Below are 17586 nucleotides of genomic sequence, written 5' to 3'. Positions count from 1 at the left end.
GGTTGTACCTATGCATAACGGTATAATTTTGATATCAGCTTCTCTATACGAGTTTGGAAAGGAACCGAAAAGTTGTTTCTTATCCATTAATTTCAATAGGAAATTGGTCATCCCAATTTATTTCTGTTTTCCCTTTTCTTCATCTCATCTGCTAACCTTACCCTACTTTTTCACTCTCTTCCGGTCCACTTCTTCTCCAGATGCGAGTTCTTATGTAAAGCAGTCATTATTCATATTCAACAGAAACTTAATAAGCATCTTGGCACAATTTTGTTAAGACACGCTCTTGTAATAGCATATACTAATGACCATATCAATTACTAATGCGCCGGCCGGAGTGGTGCTAGGAGCTACGGTCTGGAACCGAGCGACCGCTACGGTCGCAGGTTCGAATCCTGACTCGGGCATGGGTGTGTGTGATGTCCTTTGGTTAGTTAGGTTTAATTAGTTCTAAGTTCTAGGCGACTGATGACCTCAGAAGTTAAGTTGTACAGTGCTCAGAGCCATTTGAACCATTTTATAACTAATGCTCAAGCGAAAATTTGAAAGGTTCAGTATACTGTCTTACGAAACGTTACAGTTTAGGGAAAAAGTTGTATCTTTATGACCATGTAAATAGAGGAACGGTTGCATTTTTAAAAAAATCATAGCAGGTACCTGGCAATTTATGTTGCATGGGATCGACCAACTGCTGGTGATTGATGAGAATTCGCCTTAGTGCATTAAATTGTATGGCTGCCTATTAATCATTACTGACAGTAATAAATAAGAATGATTATGATCCCTCAGTGATCTTTATACTGCACTTACCTAATTTGGTTACTGGACTGAACCGCACCAGTGACATCGATCCGCCGTCAGCTTCACAGTTCCTGGAAACAAAAATTGCATTCAATGTTTTTGACATTACTGGTATTTGAGGGTCAATTATTTAGCCATTAGACAGGATGTTTGAGGATTGCTACTATTTTGTCTAAAACACAGTTTCATACCGTGACAGTGTAAAAAATACAAGTTAATTCCTGAAAACTGGATTACAATGTAATAAATGGACTTGAGCAGTAATCTGGGGATGATCCTATCTATTTGAAAACGTTAACGGTGCCATTTGCTTAAATAAATAACATTATTCACAGTGGCTGGTTGCAGTTTTCTTCTTGTCAACAGTAAACTTGTATGTTGAAGGTTATAATATTTATATTTCAAATTACCCATGGGCCTGGTATGTGCACACAAATGTTTCATAATATCAGGCATAGACGGGCAAGGAACTAAACCGTAGTTAGATCTCTTTAGGGGTTATTGATTTAGCGTAGTGTGGTTGAATGACACTAGACAATCACTGCAGTGCAACATGTCTTTAAATATGGCGTACTGTGTGATTATGGTGCTCAACGTACTGGTAATTGATATCCTGATTAAAATATTGAGAGAAATGTGATTAACAAGTTATAAACAGAATGTGCAAAATAGGTTATTAAAAGTACTTAAATTAAAAATACAAATACTTGGTTATTTTTTCTATTTCAAATGTAAATACAAAGTGATTTTAAATAGAAGTATTTAAATACAAAATACGTATTTTCAAAACACCTTTATTCAAATAAAATACCTCTAGTTAGTGAACATTTTACATGCCTTTCGTTTCACTGATTTTACCACCAACAATGTTAAAATACTTCATCTTTCATGTTACTCCTATGTGGTCTCGTTATTATTCTACCAAAGGAAAATAGACGTTCAACAGGAGCAGAACTCGGTACACAAGTATTATATTTAAGGAAAACATTTTGTACAGTTGGATATCTGTTCAAGGAATCTGAACAATTGTCCTTATCTTTTGAATATCGTGGTATTTCCAGATCTATAGCAATGTTACTGACTACAGAAGAATCAGAGTCTTCAACAAACACACAATAAGAGTCAACCTTTCTTGTCATGAGAATGTCGCAAGGTCCTTCCATCATCTTCTTCTGATTTCATCTACCACATTTCTGAAGTAAACAATTCCTTAACCTATTCCCTGCTAGTCTTCAGTACCCATTTTTATTCTGAAAAAAGGATAAGATATGGATGCTAATATGCCATCCTTTGATTTTGGTTCTTCTAATTTATGGAACCTCTCAATAGGCCTATGAAGACTTCCAGCAATAAATTCTATCAGCAGACCACAGTATGTAGCTTTCTTTAAAGTTGCTAATCCAAGTTTCCTTAAAGATTAATTCAGAGTATCCTTGACAGTGAGTAGATTTTGAATAGAATTATAGTATGAGTTCCATTGTCTTGGACAGGATAAATAGCGGGTTTTTCTAATTGATTCTAATCAGGTTTCACAAGCTTTAGGAGACCTTCAACACAGATTCTAGATTGTCTGACATTCTGATGTGGCTCTATCATGACTTACTTTGCGATCTGGCCTTACGACGTGCGACAATAAAGTAATGAGACTGATTTTCTTTGCAAGATTTGGCAACCCTGCAGGCTTGCGTAGGCACAATATCTTTGACCTTGGTCTATAAGCTGCTTTTAGTCCAAGTGACACATCGATGCAACTGCTCAGTCATGAGTTGTGCTGTAGTAAGTTAACACGTGTTTGTGTCTCTCGTCACGGAAATGGAACCACATAATAGTGTGCAACGGTATGCCATTTCTTTTTGCGTTAATTAGGTGAAAACGCGACGAAAACTTACGGCAAGCTTCAGAAGGCTTTTGGAGAGGACGTTATTTCAAGAGCTCAAGTTTTTTGTTGGCATAAAATGTTTAGTGAAGGCAGAACGAGTGTTGAAGATGAAGACTGCAGTGGACGGCCATCAAACTCAAAGACGGATGTCAACTCGGCCAGGGTGCGTGAGCTCGTACTATCTGATCGAAGATCATCTGTGAAAATAATTGCAGAAGAACTCAACATCAATCGATAAACGGTTCGTCTAAGAATAATTGAAGATCTTGGTATGAGAAAGACTTGTGCAAAAATGGTCCCCAAAAATCTCACACCACAACAACGAGAAACACGGAAAAATGTGGCAGTCGATCTGTTAGAGCAAACGGATATCAATCCAGAACTGTTGAGCAGTGTTATCACTGGTGATGAAAGTTGGTTTTTTCGGTATGATACAGAGACAAAACGCCAGAATCCGCAATGATGCTCAAAGGGATCACCAAGACCAACAAAAGCTCACATGTCAATGTCAAAAGTAAAATGCATGCTTGTGTGATTCTTTGATTCCAAGAAGGGAATTGTTCATAAAGAGTGGGTGCCTCCTGGAGAAACAGTAAAGACTTCTTAAAAGAGTTCTTCGTGTCCGTGCCAACATTGCTGATAATTGGATTCTGCATCACGATAATGCACTCTGTCAGTACAGCAATTTGTAACCTCAAAACAAATTTCAGTACTACCACAGCCACCTTATTCACCATATATCGCTCTGTGCGACTTTTTCCTATTTCCAAGCGTCAAAACGGCGGTCAAGGGATGCCCTTTTGAAACAACACAAGATGTCCAAAAAGCTGTGACGGGGGTCTTGGGGGATATTACAGAAGATGAGTTCTAGAAATGTTACCATCAATGGCAGAAGCGCTGGAAAATGTGTGTGCAATCAGAAGGGAACTACTTTGAAGGAGAAAACACTAAACTTGGCTAAAACCGTGAGCAACATTTTTTTTCCCACATCAGTCCCATTAATTCATTGTCGCACCACGTATGTCTTTCGACGCCATTAAATGTAAAGTGTGAAATCTCGCTGACGTCTTTATTCAGTTCATTTGGTGTTGTAAGATGATTTCGGTACGTTTTAGATTAAAAAACAACCATGGTAAACGTATGAAGTGTACTCTAGTCTTACTGCTTTCTCTAATAATAAGCGCCATGGTCCTATTTACTTTACAGGTGGAACTACTTTTGTTTAAACAAAGGGTTCATTAAATGAATGAAAACTACGACGAAAAACGTGCTCACAAAACTTACACCATGCACTCTGACATCCATTCGTGGGTAAAAGGCTTGCCAACACACGCGTTTAGAAAGTCCGCCGCATCCAAAGATTAACGCTTTGTCCACGTGCTTAGGCGGCCGGCATTTGCGTACTTAAACGTTGAATTATTAACTGTATACCGTACATGTTTTTGACTGAAAAAATACAATTGTTGAAACCGAAAAATATGGGAAATTATGTTCTGGAAAGAAGCAATTCGTCGTAGCCACTTCGTTGACTCCGTACTGCATTAAAACATGAAACGTTCACTTTCCTGCAGAAAATTCAGTTCGCGATGGCATTCCTCTCTCTTTAAGTGGTTACACGATTAATGAAATAAGACACCAGATTCCTGGTGTTCAGGGTGGGTGGTAAGCTCTCATGGAAACCACATAAAAAGCCTATAGGTACTGGATACAGCTACCTTTACTTTTCTTCGGGCCTCAGTCTAATAAGCTGAGGATTTTTATACATCTACAAACATTTTCAGTAAGCCTTCACGACACATAAAGCCTGTTACTGCCAATTATTAAGTTTGCAACTCAAGCTGAGGGTTTTCTTCTAGGCAAAGTGCTTTTGTATCCTTCAGGAATACACTAGGTTTACTTCACTGTGTTTATTTCAGTACCACTCACTGAAATGAATGGAACAGCTTCAGTACCATTCATATTTGAATACTTTAGGAACGAGTGATAGTGATATTACCGTAAACATATGAAGTGTACTGAAGTCTTACTGACTTTTCTAATAATTAGCGCCATGTTCCTATTTACTTTACAGGTGAACTACTTTTGTTTAAACAAAGGGTTCATTAAATGAATGAAAACTACGAAGTATGAAATAAAAAAATAAGGTTAAGTATTTTGCATTTTACAAATACAGAAAAATCTATGTTTTAAGTATTTCAAATAAAATACAATATGCTTCTTGGAAAAAATATTCAAAATGCCAAATAAAGATTGGTATTTTGGATTTTGTATATGCATTTCAATAATCGTATTTTACGTAATTCACATCTCTGATTATAAACAGGGCTCCAATAGGTAAAATCCCTATCAGAAATCTGACCACTTTCTGAAATTTCTACGTACTTTAAAGCACAATCACATAAAAAAGTCTGACACATAAAACTCCCTCACGAACTGCTTTGAAAAATATATTGCTTACGTTAAAGTAAATTAAGAATACAACAGTGAAAGTTCTTTAATAGGAGACTGTGGTTGGCTCGTTTACGAGATGATATGAGCCAGCTACTCTGTAAACACGTCAAAGTCTTTAACTCATCAACTTAGATTTATGGGGAAGCAAGCATGAACTTCCTCTGTCGCTGGACGGGGAATTCCCCGCGCCAACTTGTAGCCCTGGGCGTATCACGAGATGTGATGCAATTACCCAGTTACTAAACTTAGTGTTGCACAACCGACATACTTGTTATACGAGTGATGAATCCGGCAGGGGAGAGCAGTGTGCCAGGCGAGTGTCGCGCTGCACTCGCTCTCTCTGTCAACTTTGAACTGTATGGAATTCATCAAAAGTTGGGGGCGGGTGTCCAGTACTACGTTTTTACGTTCTCGTATTGTGCGTGATATTAATTCTAAGTTGGAATGAAGTTACTGAACTTAAAAAAAAAAAAGGCGTTTTGGACGTTTGCGAAATTCTAGACTAGTTTTACTCTAAAATGTGAGGTTGTCTCCCAGAAAGCTATAGGCATTTTATGCGTTATCACCCTGCCTTCTGCGTAAATTGCTCAGAGGACAGTGTATTTCAGTATAGATGCTAAAGATAGAGAAGGGTATTTGTTACTGTTCGAATCTACTTTTGGCTTGCATAATCTGAGATCTTCGACAGCAACACTACTCTTGGTTTTTCGTCAACGATGTAGGGTTGAAACTGATTTATTCTGGAACAAAAATTGATTGAAGAGCTTTTTGACGATAACTTTGTTTCGGTCGTACGATAGGAAAAGGTTGGTTTGCTTTGTGACAGAAGAGTGTTCAGAATACAGTACATATTTTTAAAGCAATGATATTTCCTCAGGTAGGTAGCTACCAAACTCCTGAATTTATCTTTCCAGGATTACTGGCGAAGATTTGATTTTTGAACATCGTTTTCTCGTACGTGCACACGATGGAAGTTAGAAATGGTAGCGGTTTTTCCCATTTGTTTTCAGATTTCAACAGTAACTTCTGTTCGGCTCCTTTGTAGGGGGCTGCAGTTACGATATATTACTAATGTTGATTGAAAACGTATAATTTGCACCCTTGCGCTGTTCCCATACACAGTCTGTTAAAATGTAACATACAGAAATAAGGGTATTAAAAGCAACGGCCTCTAAAAGAACCTCAAGCTAAACGTGAAATGTATTAGCTTTATTTCATCTCGCCTCACTGGCTGCTAGGAGCAACAGCATTGCTTAATAACTGACTTCAGTAATCTTATCTAATCTTCCTCCACCTAATTCACTATCAACAATGAGATAAGTACATTGAAGTGGTGTGGCGGGGGAAGGTGGGTAGGTGGAGGTAGCACATTTTTTCCATGCAGAGATATTTAGCTCATCTGCAATTTGATTTTCCTGGATATTTGTATGAACCCAACAGGACGACGTTTACCCACTGAGCTACTTTTCATCTTAGAATAGTTGCTAGTCTTAGAAACAAAAGAATCACCCTTCTGACATATTTTGCACATTTCCACTCAATAATGTCTTGTGGGATAGTTTCTAGGGCAACTCATCACTTAGGAAGGAAGTAATGATTGCACAAAGCGATCAGTAAGAATGATATGTAGTGTTCACGGACCTCTTCAAGGAATTAGGCATCTTAACTGCACTGTGAGAGTACATATTCTCGCTAATGAAATTCGTCATAAATAATCCATCACAATTAGAGAGGACAAAAAATGTTCAAATGTGTGTTAAATCCTATGGGACTTAACTGCTAAGGTCATCACCACTAAGATTACACACTACTTAACCTAAATTATCCTAAGGACAAACACACCCACCCATGCCGGAGGGAGGACTCGAATCTCCGCCGGGCCCAGCCGCACAGTTCACGACTGCAACGCCTGAGGCCGCTCGGCTAATCCCGCACGGCTTAGAGAGGACATTTCCCATGGTAGGAATTCTGAGATACAGCAAGAGGTGAAGCAGAATTTAAGTCTCATCGACACCGAATTAATTGGGTATGATGCATTAGATCAGTAGGGAAGGACCAGAGACGGAATTTATACCTCTAAGTTGAAAAAAAAATTGCTGGAGTTCAGTTGAAAAGACACAAGGACATCATAGGAAACTAGAGACTAACTCATGATATGAGATATAAATGTTGAACTGAGTATTTGCGTTGACGTTTGGTCTACTTTTCCTACTTTTGTAAACAGAATTGGGTAACGATAGCGCGCTTACAAAATGTTACCATTTGTGGAAGAATGAACGACTAACCGGGTCCTACAGAAGTCATCTACATAGTTGAACCCAATTTCTTCCTCTTTTCCTCTCCACCGCTATCTCACGGCCTGCTTACGCCACCTCCTTAAAACACGCTAATGATACGCGTATTAGATTTATCAGATGAAAGTCCCACAGGAAGGCAAAAATAGAAAAAAAAAATACACACACACAAACGAACTGTACCACTGAAACACAGGACTAAGACACTGATTGTGAGTGCAAGCATAGAATGATAATCACAGATGCAAATTGCAGGATGGTCAGTGTCAATCTGTCACATAAAACAACGCCTGCATGACAATGTCAAAGATTGTAATGGCTCTGATGACGGATATTTGGACGCATGGTGGCTGTATTTCACAGCTTCGTGAAAGGTTTACTTCATTCTTATAAGTATCCACGATAGCTTACATTTTGTCGGCTACGTGATGAACGTTACTCATAACTTGCTGGCAACTTTGCTGTCCGATCCCAGCTCTCAGCCTTATCGTTCCACAGTAGTAATGCTATTCACAATTCCTTTTCCTAATATGTGTTCACCACTCATCGACACGTGACGAATATCTTGCACTTTGGCGAAATACCACCGAATTAGAATTGCACTTGAGTGAGGTTTTGGAGGGTACTAAGTATCTGAATAACACCTGTTTTCTTCATAGCCATAGCCACAAACACAAACATATATTTGTTGCACGGATGCGACATTTTTTCACTTATGCTTTATATTTATTAACAAATTTTCTTATTTATACAACTATTTTCGGACTGAAAAGTCATTTTCGAGTGTTTGCCCAGAGTAACGTATCATAGACATGAAAATGGCAGCGAACACGGACGGTGTACTACCGTTAGTGACTGTATACAAATTATAATATCAAATCGTCAAGAGCAATATAATTTTTAAACCATCAAGAACGGTAACAGATTGTGGAAGTTCGCTGTCATTTCCATGTGTGTTGCTCTGGGTAAACACTCTAAAATGGTTTATTAAGGTGAAACTTGTTGTGTGGTAAGAGGTGGTCTTAAGAGGTGGTGGTCTTAAGAGGTGGTGCGAGATCGCAGCAATATTTCTTTATTAACCGGTTTCGGCTTATCTACAAGCCGTCTTCAGAATTTTTTGGCCCCCTACGGCTATCTTCTCAGATTTTTCATGATACCACCACGATCGTGGAGCCGCCATCGCCAGCCATAGGGGCCAAAACATTACTGCAGGTGGCTTGCAGATCAGCCGAAACCGGTTAATGAAGAAATATTATTGCGATCTCGACTGTTCATTTTTAAATTAAAAAAATCTTAATAAATACAGAGCTCAGTGGAAAAAATGTCGCCTTCGTGGTTTGTTCATTGCTGTCGTAGACCTGATCTGACAAATTTTTATAGGCCACTCTCAAGTGAAGCACCCGTATTGAGACAAAATTTACAGTCTAGTGCAACGAAACTTCCTTGTTGACAAATTCACCAGTGTAGTTATTTAAGCAGAAACATTCATGTATATTGTGAAAGTTAAAAAAACAGGGAAAATATGGTTAAACTTTCAGCTGAGTTAAAGGTTGTTTGAGACGGAGTGCATACTGATACGTGGCAAGAATGCGAAAGACAATCGGCCATGTCCTCTTAGTGAGTTTCCTGTTCAGAACGAAACACTTAAAGGTTAGAGGACTTTATATTAATTACTGTTATTATTTCAACAACGTGTTTCGTATACAAAATGAATCATTTAGAACTCAGAAAAGCTCTGTCGAAGAGACGGCACTGCACTGATCATTGTATTGAAGAATTATGTTTTAAATCTATTAATGTCAGACTTTTCTTATCTGAACATGTGCCTTTCAGTGATATACGCACGATGAAGACAAAAGCCGTTCGTTGCATATCACAGGGGACAGCTGCAGTACGTGTTATGTCCCGTTCATTCCATCAGTGGCTAACGGTTCAAACGCGTTAAACGAAAAACTCTTCCGTTTGTAGTTTCCCTCTAAACAGCTGAACAAGTTATCTGAAAATACGGTATTTTTAGGAGAAAAGTTTTGTTCTATAGCGCGATCTGGAGTTGGGGGTGCAGCAGAGCGGTAAGGGGTGGCGCCAGCGAGACTGTGGCTTTTGTTCGCTGCACACTCGCTCCGTGACCTGCGTCCGAAGCGCCACACAGATATTGACATTTTCCACATATGGGATGGCCACGACGGACAACTGCGGTCTTTGACATAGAAATTGTACCGATTTCACGGGACAGTGGGTCCAGATATTGGGAGATTCGAATGGCGCGTTGTATCCCAGAGTATAGCGACGGAGTTATTTAAATACTCTTCTCGGAGGCAGAAGGCGTGGTCACGTTCTTCACTGAGAGGGCATCTCCGCGGCTGGGCGGCAGAGGCTTCCTATGCCTCTGCGTGGGAGGTATTCGAGGCGGCTTATTTTTAGATGCTTCAAGGATCGTCAGAACTGACTGAAGAATTAGGTTTTCATCCACAAAAAGGTCAGAGATCTCTCAGAACAATATAGCCTCGACTTTCTCTTAAATTTAAATAGTATCTCGAAAATAGACGAAAAAAATTGTTCTAAACAGCATTACTCAGTTGTTAATTAGACAATTCCGTTCACCGGTCTCCCAACCAAACGTTCAGGACTCGATGCGTTTCATGATATAGTTGTGACAAACTTTTAAATAGACGGCACTGACTGACAAAAGATATGAATCGTCCATATGCGGACGAGAAAAAGAAATGAAGCTTAGAAGTTTGAGAGGGTATGCGACGTTATGGCAGTCACAAGTAGAAAAAACATGGCAGTTTGAACCCACTTATCGGTACACCGTTACACTCCCTTTGGCATTCATGCATGCACTGATTCCGTTGGCAATGGCGTCATAATGCCGTTGTATCATTTCCTGACGCAAGCTAGCCCATAACTGTTGAAGTCTTCTTCATATCCTAGAGGCTGGCACTAGGACCAAGTTGATGTCCGAGCTGGTACGCACATGCTCTATTGGGGACAGATCTGCTGATGATGCCAGCGTAGCTAGATCTAGCCTTTTTGAAGTGGCAACCAGCCACTGTTTTTGAGAAACGCTGCTGCTGACATTCCTAGTCATTTTTGCGATATGAAATGGCATTTTTTATCATTCGATCATTTTCGCAATAAAAACGCAAAATAATACATCTTTGCATTTCATTATGGAAGTATTTTTATTTCTTTTAAAGTTCCATTTCCTCCCTGATACAATACATATCACGTATAGATCATATGTTAACACTGGAATTCGCTGCACGCGCATACCCATACAATGGCACCATAATATACACCATCTTATAATCATTGTACATCTAACTTCGTGATTTCCCTGCCTGAAGGAAGCCGGAAACCAGAGCTATCAGCTAAAGAGCTAGGAGATTCCAATAATACTGTTGCGCGTGCTTAGAAACGCAATACGAGTTACAACAGTGTTCTGTGAACTTCCTCGTTCATAACGAAGAATGTAGTGTACTGTGTAACTGTGATAGTTAATTATCAGATCATGCCGAAACCGCAATATATACAAACTTCCAGAAAGGAGTGGGAGGATATGTTTACCCTTAAGGAGGGGATACAACCATTTGTAACAGACACAACTAAAGCAGTTTGTAGGTTTTGGAAAGCAGAAATAAGGGCAAAATTATCACTTAAGTTCTAAGAAACACATTTCAGCAGATGTTCCGATTAGTAGTAAACGCCAAACTAAAATCACATTTAATCACAGTAGATGATATCACGGGTAGCAAAAAGGCTGAAGCTAGATTAGCATTGTACATTGCAATATATTCCGTGATATGAGTATTGATCATCTGTCACAATTACGCAATTGCACATTTTATTCGAGTGAGAGTGACACAGTCGATCTTTGTGTGCATAGGACAAATTGGAAGGGAATAACTGTGAATATACTCGCCTCACACACCTCACTTATCTATTAATGATCAGCTTTATTATAGATGAATCGACTGACATATCAGTATCCAGATAATAAACAGTTACGGTAGAACATTGCAGCACACAAATGAACTAAATACTATCCACATTTCTGGATATTGTTGAGTTAGAAAAATGTGGTGCTGCATCTATAATTTTAGGAATAAAACCGCGTTTGCTGAATTTGAAACTTGACCCTAAAGAAGTGCAGGGGCTCTGAACAGACCATGCCAATGTGATGTGCGGTGTTAACACTGGGTTAGATGTTCGGATGAATAAATAATTTGCAAGCAATACTATTGCTCTCATTCATTTTGGCCATCATTCACTACAGCTTTCACTTTCCCATGCCAAAGAGAAAACTATGTCCACAAATACTGAATTTCTTATTTTCGTATTCTTCTCAGCGCCGCTTGGAATATAGACACACGTACAACACAATTAATAGCGAAGAAACTAAACGTGATCCACAAAGCATACCAGAAATTTCCAACACTCACTTGACTTCCATTGATCCTGCTGTCAATAGGATTTTAGAATAGTATGCAGAACTATTATCACATTTAGAATTAGTCCCCCATTAGGCTCATTACTTTACTGCAGAACTTTTATACAATATGGTTCAAATGGCTCTGAGCACTATGGGACTTAACTTTTGAGGTCATCAGTCCCCTATAACTTAGAACTACTTAAACCTAACTAACCTAAGGACGTCAAACAGATCCATGCCCAATGCAGGATTCGAACCTGCGACCGTTGCGGTCGCGCGGTTCCAGACTGAAGCGCCTAGAAGCGCTCGGCCACACAAGCTGGCTAGAAATACAAGTGAGAGTAAACACTAGGAGGACAAAGAGGAATCTGGAGGAGAAGTTTACAGAAGTTGAAGGTAATCCATCCCATGGGTCTGGAATGCACTAAAAAGGTAATCTAAACTTTGTCGCTGGATTCCCAAAAGTATTATTTTTTCATGCAAATTACATATTTTCTCAAGATCTACTTAACCGATCTGCTTCAAATCTCCAGGCAATGTTACACAGTCCACTCGGCGTAACTAAACACAGTGTTTTTTCCAAAAACCTGTACATTGTTGACTTTATAAGCAAAAAATGACACAAAAAGTAGTGAATTTTCGTGTTGTTGTTGTGGTCTTCAGTGTAGAGACTGGTTTGATGCAGCTGTACATGCTTCTCTATCCCTTGAAAGCCTCTTTATCTCCGAATAACTAATGCAACCTACATCCTTCTGAATCTGCTTAGCGTATTTATCTCTTGGTTTCCCTCTACGATTTTTACCCTCCACGCTTCCCTCCGGCATTAAATTGGTGATCCCTTGATTCCTCAGCACGTGTCCCATCAACTGATCCCCTCTTCTAGTAAAGTTCTACCATAAATTCCTCTTCTCTCTATTCTATTTGGTACCACCTCATTAGTTACTTGATCGACCCATCTAACCTTCAGCATTCATCTGTAGCACCACATTTCAAAATCTTCTACTCTCTTCTCGTCTAAACTGTTTATAGTCCATGTTTCATTTCCATACACGGCTACACTCCACATAAACACTTTCAGAAAAGTCTTCCCGACACTTAGATCTATACTTGATGTTAACAAATTTCTCTTCTTCAGAAACGCTTTCCTTGCTACAGCCAGTCTATATTTTATATCCTCTCTACTCCGACCATCATCAGTTATTTTGCTCCCCAAATAGAAAAACTCATTTACTACTTTAAGTGTCTCATTTCCTAATATAATATCCTCAGCATCGCCTGATTTAATTCGACTACATTCCCTTGCTTTTGTTGGTGTTCATCTTGTATCCTCCTTTCAATTTTCATTACAATAGAAAAAATTAATCTCTAACAACTGAACTGAAATTTTTAAAAATCCCTGTGTTAAGTTGTAGCCAATACTCCAATAAATATCCTGTAAAAATTTCAACTTCCTAGCTCAAATACTTTCTGACAATACACATAAGTTATAAGCACTATTTTTACATTGGAAAGATAGGGCTTTGAGGAGCCCCTTAACGTTGTGCAGTCACAGTTTCCCCAGTCACTACCAGCCGTGACCTGACGTCATATCCGATGGCGTCGCTCGCCATGACCCCAGGAGAAACACTGCTGTGTCCATCCAAACCACTGAGAGATTGGGGCTTCTTCTCGGGCAGCCCACATTCTAGTTGACGCTGGTCATCCGGGGTAGTGTAGAACTGTGGACATGCATCCTAGCTACAGCATCACTCCAGATACAGTCCTCTGCGTTGTGGTGTTAGTGGCTGCTTACGCACAGGACAGGAGTCCCTTATTGCGGCTGCTGCTGGTCTCCAGCCAATGGTGAGAGATGACATAGGATGCTGCTAGGAGTCTATTTCTTCTTCTCGAAGAGCTGGTGCAGACGTGAAAGAGTTACGATGTGTTTGGTGCACAATGCGGCGATCCTTCTTTGTAGTCGTCGGACCTGGTCGACCGGAAACTTGGCGAGGAATGTACCTGCCTCACGTTCCCACGTAGTCCAACACTGGACCACTGTCACATCTGGAGCCTCATAAGTCTGGATATACCATTAACTCGTCCAGCAGGCCAAATGTAGGACCACAATGAAGCTCCTTTCAGACTCTGTGTACTGCTGGTAATTCCGTCTCATGAGAGTACGCGGCATTTCCGTGTCCTTCACAGGACTCAATCAACATCTGACGCTGTGCTCGTCCTAAAAATAGCCAACCGTGCCTCGTAACTACACCAAACACGAACAACGCTAATGCACTCTGGTGGTCGTTCTGCCTGTCAGAGAAAACTGTCAGTCTAATCGTTTACATGCTCGTCGTTGGTGTTTATGTGTGCTTGTAGGAAGTTACATTGTCTTCTATGTGTATCACATGTTTGTATGTATGTCAGGCGTCTATATTTGTTTAAAACGTTAAATTCATTATTTTAAGTTCGTTAATGTGCTTGTTTAGAATGACCAACACGTGGAATATTACGTCACTTTTCATCATCAAGTGTGTTTTTCCTCAACCACCAAAACTTCTGTATTATTAGAATCTGTGAAAAACTATCTAGGGCAGCAACCAGAACGACACGAGAAAAAAAAGCATGTGCTAGATGGTACGCGCCGTTAGGGAGAGATACCACGAATTTAAGCACCACACAGAACTCCGCCAATCGGCCGGGTCGCCAGTTAGAAATTGAACATGCAGTAGACTTTGGAAAAGTATGGTGTTTAGACAGTTCTCCTCATTATGGGAATATGTACATAAAAATAGCAGAAACAAAATTTGACAGGAACGTGGGAAAAGGAATGAATAACAAGCATGATACTGTGTGCTTGGCATATTCCCTATGAGTAGAGAAAAAACTTTTTCATTTCTGTAGCTTGCCTGCCTACCACTATTAATCAGACAATATAGTGAGGCGATGTCATTCTAGAAGAATGCTGAACTGGTGGTGCGGTATGCCGAGTTTTTGTCCACCGTTAAGGTATAAAGTGAGGGGCGTGGTGTGTCCCAAACTAACAGCACATAAATAAATGATGACTGTATGGCGTAGGCATTTTCTAGACATTCAAAAAAGTGAGTTGAGAGCACTGAGGACACCAGCGTGGTAATAATGAACTAACAGATAATGTCTACTGACAGCTACTCTGCGTCCCATGACGTTCATGAGGTTCAAATATGCTATGGCGCCCATACGATAATTTTAAGGGGGGGGGGGAGGGCTAGACTAGGGGTATGGAATATTTTTAATATTTAGATGAACTGCGACTTTTAAATAGCCATAAGAAAGTTCAGGTCCCTACTTTGTTAAAAACGTACGTAATACCGGTTATTAAATCATATTCTTCAAAGTATAACACTTGCCTACACTATATTCTTTCGTTTCCCTGAGACCTAAGCCAGCGGGTAGGGGAGCCTTTGCAGATACTTAAAACTACGGTGCACTTTGTTCTTAAAACGAGCTTCACACTATACACATGCAAAGTGCAGAAGTTCCATTCAGCGGCAAACCACAGCAGTATTAGATTCCATTTCACATTTGAACAACATTCGTAGAAAAAAAAGCGCACAAATTAAGATTAGCGTCATACTTTTCTTGTACGAACACACATTTAGGTTGTGGGATAGGCCCATTGTATATGTCTGCCTAATTTTAACACACAACTCAAACTTAAACACACGTGGAGTATCATTTTTTTCTTTAAACCGAAAAATATTCTGCATTGTTATTAACAATACAGACGGTTACTTATGTCTTAGATTACTGTAAAGATATCGTAAAATTTATATAAACTCTAGAAAATTGTTGTTTTACGTACAATGTGTACAGTTTAACGAGAAGTAACACAGTGCAGATGCAAAAGGCGTGGTCATTGTAGACAGAGTTCTAGTTTTGGTTGGGGAAGGTTGGGATGGAAATTGCTTATGCCCTTTTCAAAGGAACCATTCCGAAGCTTGGCTTGAGTGACTCAGGAAAATCACAGAAAACCTAAATCTGGATGGCTGGACGGTAACTTGAGCCGCCATCCTTCCGAATACTAGTCCAGTGTGCTGGCACTGCTACACCTCAATCGGTGAATACATATAGAAATTCGCTACATGGTTTGCAGCACTCCACAAAAATGAAGAGATTGGGTACATAGACTCAGCAATACCATTCTTGCATCAAAAGTTCCGAGCCAACAAGAACTACTATGAAGAGCCAAAACATTATGACCAGCTGCTTAGTAGCATGTTGGGCCTCCTTTTGAATGGAGCACAGCAGCGATTCTGCGTAGCATGGATTCGAAAAATCCGTGGGAGGTTTTCAGAAGTATGTGGCACTTAATTTTTACGCAAACGTCACTAAGTTCCCGTAAATTACGGGCTGATATTTTTTGAACGCAGAGATGGTGACCAATAGCGTCCCCCTTGTGTTAAACTAGGTTCAGTTCAGGCGCGTTTGGTGGCCAAGGTACTATCGTGGGTTCACTTCCATGCTCTTTAAACCCTGTAGCACGTCTTTATCATTGTGATATGGACAGTTATCCTGCTGGAAAAGTCATCATTGCTGTGGAAGACATCCAAGCATGAAGGGATTCAGGTGGTGTGCAATAATGTTCACGTAGCCCACAGCTGTCACAGTGCCTTTAATTTCTACAGAAACCCAGTGCAAGCCCAGGTGAATGTCCCAAATAGCATATTACTGGTCTCACTAGCCTGTGCTCATGACAAAGTCCATATTTTTAACAGCTGTTGGCCTGCATGCCAATGTAACCAGACACTGGTGTACAAAGAAATGTGATTCATATGACCAGACAGTATGTTACAACTAATGCGCAGTCTGAATGATTCCATGCCCAATGCAGATACACTCCTGGAAATGGAAAAAAGAACACATTGACACCGGTGTGTCAGACCCACCATACTTGCTCCGGACACTGCGAGACGGCTGTACAAGCAATGATCACACGCACGGCACAGCGGACACACCAGGAACCGCGGTGTTGGCCGTCGAATGGCGCTACCTGCGCAGCATTTGTGCACCGCCGTCGTCAGTGTCAGCCAGTTTGCCTTGGCATACGGAGCTCCATCGCAGTCTTTAACACTAGTAGCATGCCGCGACAGCGTGGACGTGAACCGTATGTGCAGTTGACGGACTTTGAGCGAGGGCGTATAGTGGGCATGCGGGAGGCCGGGTGGACGTACCGCCGAATTGCTCAACACGTGGGGCACGAGGTCTCCACAGTACATCGATGTTGTCGCCAGTGTTCGGCGGAAGGTGCACGTGCCCGTCGACCTGGGACCGGACCGCAGCGACGCACGGATGCACGCCAAGACCGTAGGATCCTACGCAGTGCCGTAGGGGACCGCACCGCCACTTCCCAGCAAATTAGGGACACTGTTGCTCCTGGGGTATCGGCGTGGACCATTCGCAACCGTCTCCATGAAGCTGGGCTACGGTCCTGCACACCGTTAGGCCGTCTTCCGCTCACGCCCCAACATCGTGCAGCCCGCCTCCAGTGGCGTCGCGACAGGCGTGAATGGAGGGACGAATGGAGACGTGTCGTCTTCAGCGGTGAGAGTCGCTTCTGCCTTGGTGCCAGAGATGGTCGTATGCGTGTTTGGCGCCGTGCAGGTGAGCGCCACAATCAGGACTGCATACGACCGAGGCACACAGGGCCAACACCCGGCATCATGGTGTGGGGAGCGATCTCCTACACTGGCCGTACACCTCTGGTGATC

The 17586-nt window shown here is 40.9% G+C and overlaps 1 protein-coding gene across 1 annotated transcript in view; it reads right to left on the bottom strand.

Annotated features, from left to right (window-relative positions):
* LOC126298964 (uncharacterized) overlaps positions 1-17586 on the bottom strand; it is a 1082841-nt gene that overhangs the window by 270329 nt on the left and 794926 nt on the right. The window contains exon 4 of the mRNA XM_049990584.1: positions 811-872. Within this exon, the coding sequence (XP_049846541.1) occupies positions 811-872 (62 nt within the window). The remainder of the gene's footprint in view (positions 1-810; positions 873-17586) is intronic.

Source organism: Schistocerca gregaria, chromosome X (assembly GCF_023897955.1).
Source record: "Schistocerca gregaria isolate iqSchGreg1 chromosome X, iqSchGreg1.2, whole genome shotgun sequence".
In the NCBI taxonomy this organism is placed as follows: Eukaryota; Metazoa; Arthropoda; class Insecta; order Orthoptera; family Acrididae; genus Schistocerca; species Schistocerca gregaria.
The sequence above is the reverse complement of the archived record's forward strand: the minus strand, read 5'-3'. Positions and strand labels throughout refer to the sequence as shown.